Source organism: Ruditapes philippinarum, unplaced genomic scaffold, assembly GCF_026571515.1.
Source record: "Ruditapes philippinarum isolate M1 unplaced genomic scaffold, ASM2657151v2 ctg28348_1_1_1_1, whole genome shotgun sequence".
NCBI lineage: Eukaryota > Metazoa > Mollusca > Bivalvia > Venerida > Veneridae > Ruditapes > Ruditapes philippinarum.
Window position 1 is genome coordinate 3,457 of NW_026863234.1, and position 9,951 is coordinate 13,407.

General features: G+C 33.2%; 1 protein-coding gene across 1 annotated transcript; it reads left to right on the forward strand.

The window, feature by feature from the left end:
* The first annotated feature begins 931 nt into the window (after positions 1-931).
* On the forward strand, positions 932-5,968 carry LOC132721536 (E3 ubiquitin-protein ligase TRIM33-like). The gene is made up of 3 exons (XM_060705856.1): positions 932-2,093; positions 3,879-3,955; positions 4,504-5,968. The coding sequence occupies exons 1-3, from the start codon at positions 1,229-1,231 to the stop codon at positions 4,630-4,632; spliced, it is 1,071 nt and encodes a 356-aa protein (XP_060561839.1). The 5' UTR covers positions 932-1,228; the 3' UTR covers positions 4,633-5,968.
* The last annotated feature ends 3,983 nt before the right edge of the window (positions 5,969-9,951 follow it).

A 9,951-nucleotide genomic window follows, 5' to 3' on the forward strand; every position in this document is an offset into this window, starting at 1 on the left:
GAATATGATTAGTGAAAAGATATGTTCGAACAGATGGGATACAATACAACGTTTGAAGAACGCCTGAACGTACAAATTAAAGGAAGCCTTGTGTTTTTAGGTCGGGTGTGTACATGCCATTATTAAGTTTAAGTTTAATTTCAATAGTTTTTGTCCAGGCACCCGTTTCTCCATCTACATAGTTCAACGGCACTCCCTACTACATCTTATATCATCAAACTAATAACTTTGGCCATTCTTGTAATGTTAATAAGTCGAAATTTCGAGATAAGTAACACGAAATTTCGAGTTATTATGTCGAAATTTCGAGTTAATAAGTCGAAATTTCGGGTTAGTAAGTCGAAATTTCGAGTTAGTAAGTCGAAATTTCGAGTTAGTAACTCGAAATTTCGAGATAGTAAGTCGAAATGTCGGGTTAGTAACTCGAAATTTCGAGATAAGTAACTCGAAATTTCGAGTTACTGAGTCGAAATTTCGAGTAAGTGGGTCTTAATGACATTTTTATCGATTTTGAGATTTTTACACCAAATTAAAGCTCATGAAATATGCTTTCCAGCGAAAGAATTCATAGTTAGAAGAATTTTTTTTTCAAATATAACTGATTTCACAACGTCATGTTATACAAGTTTACGCAGAAAATATCTTTATTTATTATGGCAGGTCCGACTACGGCTGCTTTAATTTATAGATTTTCATTATAAAGAAATTCAGTTTTGTAAAATTTAAGATAGATAGTAAAGGGTTAGTGATATTTTTCTAATACATCAAATTTTCCCTCTTTAATTAATTTAAATAATTATAAAAATGAAAAGAAATATCACGTAATTACACGCTGTGTACTTCATACTGATTCCCCATAGTTAAAATATTAACATACCAGAAAACGGTGTTTAGCTAGTAAGTTTTTAAGATCAAGGTCATAGATTTGGAAGCGAAAACGAAACTAGAGATAATGTTGATCTTTATTTCGTATAGAAATGATATTTAGAGTATAAAATAACCGACACACCACTTTTTGTAAAATATTTTAGAAATTACAAATTTGATAAAAAGTTAAAAGCTGTGTTCGGATTTCAAAAAGTTAAATTAAGTTAACTGTTTGATTGAATGTTATGATTCACATGTGAATGAGGTTATCGATATCATTTGATTTATAAACTATTTATTGATATAGTTTAACATACTCTTTTTGTTAAAACAGTTTAACACATGCTGGTATTATCTTAAAATGGAGGTAACAGGAAGGAAATTAGAATCTGAAGATAAATCTGTTTTGTTTTGTGAACCATGTGAGGTCGAAAATTCGAAAACATCAGCAAATGGGGCGTGCCGGGAATGCAAGGAATATATGTGTGCCACGTGCTTCCGACATCATTTAAAGAGCAAACAATGTAGAAATCATGTGTTGCTTTCCCTTGAAGAGTTTTCGTCACTTACGCTAGATTGTGGATCAGAATATGTCATTAAATGTAAGAAACACGACGATGAAATCATTAAATTTTATTGTCGTTCACATGATGTCACTGGATGTGGAGACTGTATAGTTTTAGAACATACATCATGTAAACCGGAATATATCAAGGACTTGGCGAAGCCATTCACAGACGGAGATGTATACAAATCAATTGTAAAACGAGTTGAAGATCTCGGAAAGAAGAAATCCGATTGCGAACAAGATATTGAAAAAGGTAAGGAAAAAATTGGAAAGATGAATGAAAAGGCACTTAAAGAAATCCGTGAATTTAGAAAAGAAATTAATACATGTTTGGATGAAGCAGAGGCAAATCTCTTATCAGAAATGAAGAAAATGACAATGGAAAACACGGGGCAGCTGGAAAAGATTGAAAAAGGTTTACAGTCATTAACTTCTGAGCTTCAGACGATGACACAGATGCTCAACACACAACTCCATCATGGAAATGCATTATTTATCAACGCAGTTAATTGTAAGTCTAAACTTACCGACATGGAAACGATGTACGAAAACATAACAAAAGAAAAGGCCTTGAAAGAGTTTGAATTTGTCCGAATCAAACTTATGTCAGAGTTGTTGAAAGCTGCTGAACCGTTAGGAAGTCTGAAGTTTATTAAACGTAAGCATAAATATGGAAGTATTTAACGATCTTTTGGCAATTTATATAAACGAGTCTTAGTAGACATATAAGTTTTAACATTTGTATTTGATTTAAATAGGTATTTATCAATGTTTGTCAATGAAATGATCTCCTCGCGTCAAAATTGGCCACTTAGCCACACTTTAGGATCACTAATTTTATACATACTTATTTGGAAAATCTGAAGGGATCTCTTTTTTTCAAGATTGATAAACTCACACCAACAGGTGTCAGCTGCTGTATAGCAACTATAAAAAGTTGGCTTCATGTCAGTGTTGTTGGTCCTTCTAGATGATTGAGTCCAATACTTTCATATGTTGAAGATTGGAAACATGCTTGAGCCGAACCTAAGGGATGTGAGATAGGTTGAACCTTACGTTATCTGTAATAAACAGACTCAATCAAACATACTCTGTAATTTTCGCCTTTTGGAGTTTGTTTTAATCTCCCCTTTCATCGATTTCTTTTTTTATGTTTTACTCTATTTGTAAAAACAGCATTGCATAGTGTTTTAGATATTTTTTGCATAATTTGGTCTCATAAAATTCTATAATTGTTGTGTTAACCGAGACCTTTAGATAAAAATGACCTTATCCGTGCTTTATTTAGTTTACATAGATATAATTAGGAGAATTGATTTAAATCTTCAAATCTGCAACTTTCGAATATCCAGATTCATATTGAAAAGTAACATTGTCTAGTTGACCTCTACTCTACATTAGTTACATAAATCATGCCTGTCTAAATTGCCATGTTCGAGGGTCATTCATATTGCATATACTTTCATAAGAGCTCACTTTTTTATATTCTTCATTGCACATAAGATATAAAACCATGCAGGTCATGAAGTCCACCGAGAAAAGATTTGAATTCTTACATAGATCGGCTTAGGCACTTAAACAGAAAGATTTGCAAAAGATTGTTAAGAAATTTATTAAGAAATGAATTGAAAATATACTTACCCCGTTTTGTTTTCAATTTTGGACCACATTTTTACAATTATGATACTAGTAATTATTCTGAGAAAAAAAGAATGGTCGAAATTTGAAAACAAGATATATATTGTTCTAAACCTACTTCAAAATAAACATACGAAAATTTAATTCCAGTCTCGTAATGCCAAAAGTCTTAGTTTGTGGAGTGCTAAAATCTTGAAATTGATTGCCTTGAGTTAAGACATTTAGTATGTAGCATTTCGTAAAAGAAATATACCAAAGTAAAATAAGCCGCAACACATTTAAATATGCTCAGGTACCGGGATCACTCGGCATGTGTAGGGAAATTACTATAATTTTCAAATTTGGACCGTTTGTTCACTTGGCATTTGAATTTGACGTTTGATAACAGTGACATACTTTTATATTGAAGAACGTATCGTTCTTGATAGCACTTGATCTCAACTTAATGGTATCGTGAAAATTGATTATTGTCTGTAAAAGATTATTTGCAATTTTTTTGTATTTTTTTGCACAGCGTATAATCGGAATGTCGTTGAAATTATGTGTGTACCTGAAAGAAAAATAACCTATATCATATTATAAACTTCTGAATTGTCCATTTCCTAATGATTTTAATATGTGAATAATTGTTGCCTTTTTTAAATTTTACAAAACATTACTCATTAAACATTTTTTCCGAAGCAGTCATAGAAGTCATATATTCAATAAGTATTTGTTTCTTTTTGATGTATCATATTTTAATCATATTTAAATGATTTACGGTTTGTATGAACCTATTATATTAATTCTATAATGTATGTTTAAGGTTTTACAAAAAGTGAGTTTGTGGTTGGTTCTCGTGTACGCCGTGGTCCGGACTGGAAGTACGTGTATGGAAATCAGGTAAAAAATTATTATGATGTTCTAATGCACCCAAAAGAACACTGAATTCTAGAAGTTTTTTCTGAGGAAAGACTCCAACAAAACTCCAACGAAACAAGTACTTGCTATAACATAATAATTAAATTTGCTATCAAAATTATATTTTGCAAGCGTTTTCACACTTTAGTTACTTCAAAAGAAAACTTTTGTTTCTCCAGGACAGCAAGGTACATCTAGGAATAGTAACTGTAAAATTAATTTGAATTACCCTTTGTAAAATATGAATTAAGTCTATCCGGTAGTTTGCCCGAACATGGATATTCTCCAACTTAAATACATATTCATATATTTCTTTACCGTGTTTAACATTGTCCATGCATATTGCAGTTTAGAGGCTAATATATATTGAACTGCCATGGTGATGTCTGAACATCACTTGATATAATATTGTTGATATAATTAGGTTCTAATACTGAATCACCATAAGTGATTTAATCGGTTTAATATATAAAAACTGTAATAATAAATATATATAGAATGTCTTTTCTTAATGGTAAAATATATTTCAGGACGGCGGGCGACAAGGCACAATGATAGGATTTGGTATGGGCGGTTCGGCAAGAGTGAAATGGGATAATGGACATACATTTTCTTACCGTATTGGACAACAAGACTCATACGAAATTGAAATCATTTAGTTACTTTATCCGAAAATAAAATAACAACAACTAACAAACAAACCAAACAAAAACAGTAAATTATTTGAAAAAACGCAGTTATATATTATTATATTAAAACCGGTATTATCTTATAATATTTTGTCTTAACAGTATTTTATAATATACAAATATAATAACAAATAACTTCTACAAAGCTGTCATCTTCCTCAACCGCGATGTTTAAGTATTCTCAAGGCTTATGAAAGCATGCTGGCTTGAATACTTATTTGTAAGACAACATATTTGCGTTTTATCGCTGTATTTTATTTTATCAGTACATTTTAGATCAATGTTTTTATAATATACCACAATAAAATGAGTATCATTCATCCAACTTGTAATGACATAAAAACATATTTAGATAGACACCTAAGATATATATTATTTCATATGGTAATGTGGAAAGAGACATGTCATTGTTAGTTGTGACTTCCAAAACTTTAGAAGCCGCTTTTTAATATTTTTGTTTTTCATCTGATGCGGCATTAAAGTTTTGGATTAGACCCGTTACGAAACCTAACCAGAATAACATACGTTGATTTCACCTTATTTTTCATTAGAAAGTACCAATATCTCAATTTATTCTTGTGCAGTTTGCGATAAAACAATTAATTTCAATTTAATATCGTTCTATACCATTTAAAGTATCAAAATATTAATACCGTCATTAAAATTGCCTATTTAACTGTGAAGCATCAATTACGCCAACTACAGTCGACCATGATATTTAGGAGCTACGCTAGACCTCTTATGACGTAATTAGCGGAAACGATTAGAGTTGAGCCATGCATGCACTATATTTAGAAATATCTTTGTTCTAAATGATTTTAATACTTATAATTCAAGATAATGTTTTTATTTGTTTTCTTTAATTTTTTAGTACTTAAATAAAATTATATTGGATACAAAGGATTATTTAACAATTTTAATCAGTGAAACGTTACAGATAGAGTTGGCGGACAGACATCTGTAGGATATCATCGTTAATTTGTAATTGCAATTTGTTGAAAACCATGCAAAGAATATTCTGGATACAGAAGGATCAGATTTCACAGATCATAACCTTATAAATGGGTTAGTGTTTTGTTTTCTTAATAAAACACAGCTTATTGTTAGTTTATGACTGGTAGATATCATCACTTGCTTAAAGAATAAAAGAAAAGCAGCTTTTCAAGTACAGTAGGTCTACAGCTTGCAAGGTAAGGACAGTTTATAGTTATTGTGACTCTTGCTTTATTTTTGTTACAGTTATATTTTAGTTTACATATTCAGATCATCAAAGTATTTGTTCGGAGTATTCAAATAAATAACACATGGGTCTGTGAGTAACAATAAAAATATCATCCCTCGTAAAAATACTGTTACCCTCGGCTACGCCTCGGGTAACAGTATTTTCCTCGGGATGATATTTTTACTGTTACCCACAAACCCATGTGTTATTTATATACAGTTACCTATGTAACAGTACAACATTCTTAGTCACGTGGTGCACTTGCAATAACAGTAAGAATAACTCCCAGTGGCCTATAGGAAATTAACATTACAAAAAAGTGAGGGGTAATAATAGAATATATTATACTACACAATTGCTGTTTGGCGTTGAACTTGTATATAGACATAATGTTCTCACAACAGAACGAATCATTTCAGCCTCATGTCATTTTGTAGATATCAAGATTTTATTTGTCTTTAACTGAAGCTAAATGTCATAATTACTATTTGTGTCTTGATATTGACAGGTGATGGAATAAAATGTTCTATATATTAATCGTTTTAGTCTTTATTGTTACAATACATAGCACAAAACAGAACAACCCCAGTATAAAACTTTAAACGGTTCATTGATTTAGTTTTATTTTCCTACTTTTAATATCTTTGCATGCTGTAGTTATCATTTACGTTTAATACTGTACAATTCCTTTTCAGCATAGTTCAAATATACGATGTGTGTCCGTAAAATTCCCGGACGATTGTTTATTTGAAAAGAAAAATGTTGATAAATTTCAAAAAGAAAATAAGCTACTCTATTTCCTTCCATATTTCCACTATCATGCGCAATTTTATCCAATTCTATGCATTATGTACAAAATTATTAAACAATATACATCTACATCATCTTCGCATCGGCCCGAGTGACAACGACGTTTTGAAAATAACAACGTTAACGTTCACTCTTTCTCTCAAAGTAGCGTCCTTCTGCTGTAATACATTTTGGATGACGCATCACCAACGACTGAAAACATTAAAAAAAACATTCTTTACCAAAATATTGTACAATTCGTTGTACGGGAGTCTGTAGTTCACAAAATGAATCGAATCGGATGCCTCGTAATTCTGCCTTGACACTTGGAAATAGTGCAAAATCGAGCGGCGCAAGATCCGGGCTGAAAGGAGCGTGTTCTAGGCGGTCAATACCGAGGACATCAAGCTCAAGCTAAGAGTAGTGTGATACATGGCACGGTGCTTTGTCTTGGTGAAGCAATACATTCCCAGTGCTGTCAGCCATGTGTGGTCGCTTCTTCCTGAGCACACGAAGCATGTCACTATAATGACTAATATATATCAAAGAAAAAATTAATCCGGCAAATGATGACAAAATCTAAAAAAATAAGATTTTCAAATAATAGTATTGAACAATTAATTGGTAATTAAATAGTATTTTTATATTATTATCTTTATCGATAATTGACGATTATTTCATGCCGATTTTGCCAAAAAATATGCAACAGTCATATTTATTAAATTACAACATTTTAATTTATACATGTAATAATAATTGTTAGTTTTTTTATGTTATTCAATGTAATATCTTATATGTCTTACCCACAACCGCCTTTTAGTATGATGCTACCCCGGTAGCCCGCCGCCAATGGCAGCAAGCTTTGGTGTCCCTTTCAAAATTCCATTTTAATTAGTTCCGCCCATTGTTTTCTTGTTTAAGGCACACGCTTTTTATTATTTGGGGACCATACGCCGCTTTTCATGGAATGGCACGAAAGTGTCATGTACATTGAAGGTTCCATGATAACCGCCGTATGAACACATCTGCAGATGTATCTAAATTCAAAATTTTACTACTTCATGTCTAAATTTTGAATTCTGCTTAAGCCGGTGCTAGGGGGCGTGGACGGTATACTAACTTGCACTTTCCAGTACCGTCCATGAACAGGCTCAATCAAACCGAGCCTGCAACATTTTCATTTTTGTCGTGTTGGGCTTTCGTTAGGGATTCTGCATTTGTCTATTTTTTGGGTTCGTACCTCCCTGGGCAACTGAGTTACTACAAGACGTCAAACATATCGAAGAATAAATGAAAACTGTGGATAAAATAGAAAAAACGGTAAATATGATAAACTCTAAGGTTGTTGATCTTGAAACAAAAATGAAATCTATGAATACTCGATTAACTGACACCGAAAAGTTCAGTGATTTTCTCACAAAAGATAACGACTCAATTAAATCGGAGATGAAGGAGGCACGAAACGAAATGAAAAATTTACGATCGTCATGTAAAACTATTCAACAACAATCAACCGAGTTCCTCGCGCAAAAAAGTGGACTTGAGGAACAAATTACGAACCTCGAAATACAGTCTCTTCAAAACAACCTCTAGCACTGCGGTATACCGTACCCCGGATATTGCTCGGTATAATGAGGACTTTCATCCCATTTCGCGACTTTGAACGAGGACAGAAGGTAAGTTCAGTGACGATATTTAGTCATTTTGAATTGGTCTGATATAAATTGTATAGAAAAACAAATACTTCGATAATTTCTCTAGTTACTGAAAACCCAAAAATGTTGAGAAATAGCCTTGAAATGTAATTAAGGAGGTAAAATTCGTCTCTTTGCCAACGTGATAAATGAGCCTCGGATCAGTCAAAATTTGGATTTTTTGGTGCATATACTTCCTTAAAAGAAAAACTTGAATCGAGTGAAATGTGATTAATGCATGATGATAATGTTTATGTTGTAAATGTTCAATTCAACAATAGAACCTCAGATGACAGTGCATTTTGGAAGAATAAATACGCAATGTCACGTGTACCGGAGTAATTGCATGGAGTTGCCGCCGTGTCACAGAGTATTTGCTTTTTAGTGTAACGAGTTATTGGTTATCAATATAGAGTAAATGCAAGTAGTAAAGCAAAGAAGTATTTTACGCACATTTAATTAATCTTAAATATTCTTAATTGTGTATACTTATTTACACTATATGTGCAGAAATAGGCAGAGTTCGGGGGTACTTCCACTGGGATACATCTGCGAATAATCCAGATTTTCATTCCTGCTCATAAAAAATCTCAGTCGAACGAACTCAGCAATTTTCTGCGTTTACAAATTTCTCGTTGCTATCGAAGGGTCAACCTTTCCAGAATTTGTTAATAATTATTGCATATCTTACTTTAAATAGTAAAAAAATGCATCCAAAGTGCATTAATGCTGCCTCAAGATTGTAATTAGTAGACGGTATTGAGCAAGTGTGTGTCACGGTTCAGAACTGTTCACTAATTCCTAGGACCCTCGGAATACCGTACCGCGGCTCTACCGACTGAGCTATCCGGCCGCTTACTCATCATCACCCCGAAATAGTGAACAGTTCTGAACCGTGACATGTGCCAATATCTATTATCAACCGACTTCCTACTATGCCAAAAATCCATATAAAGATAACTTTCGGTCATTTTGCACTACTCTAGCAACGGCAGACCGACTGCACGTGAAATTTGTAACGTCATTAGCAATGAGTTACCGTATGACTGCCGAGCGGGTACAGCTAAAAAAACGAATAATGGATTTTAATAAAATTATGATAAAGGGCAGCAGATGCAATAAAAAGGTTTTGTTCCTTATAACCTTTCACCTCATAAAGGCGTGTTTTTGAAGGCTTTACACCCCACCCCTTTTGAGGCCTTAAATGGTGTAAAACATGCGCTATTTAGGCACCAAACACTGTTTTTCTTTGTTTTAGAAATGTTGTTCAAAAGAGTGATCACTTTTTTGGTGCCACCCCCATTAAAGAGGTACATCAAGGGTGTACCACAGGGGGGGGGGGAGAGATGTGCCCCCTTCTGTTTGGGGTTTGAAGTGGGGCAGTAGCCCCTCTAATCGCCGCGAAGATTTGGGACTTGTGGGGGAGGGGGGCTAAAATGGTCTCAAGTCGATTTAAAGGTACCGTGTAATCAACGCCGAAAAGCCTTAGACTTTATCTCAATCAATTGAGAAGTTGCTGCACCTTGAAACCAGTTTTTATTGGGAAAAACAACGCAAAATAGAGATTTTTGGCAATTTTGAGAC

Coding starts and splice junctions, on each gene's coding strand:
- LOC132721536 (XM_060705856.1), top strand. CDS start 1,229: ATGGAGGTAACAGGAAGGAAATTAGAATCTGAAGATAAATCTGTTTTG. Junction 2,094..3,878: donor AAGTCTGAAGTTTATTAAAC/GTAAGCATAAAT, acceptor TGTATGTTTAAG/GTTTTACAAAAAGTGAGTTT. Junction 3,956..4,503: donor AGTACGTGTATGGAAATCAG/GTAAAAAATTAT, acceptor AATATATTTCAG/GACGGCGGGCGACAAGGCAC.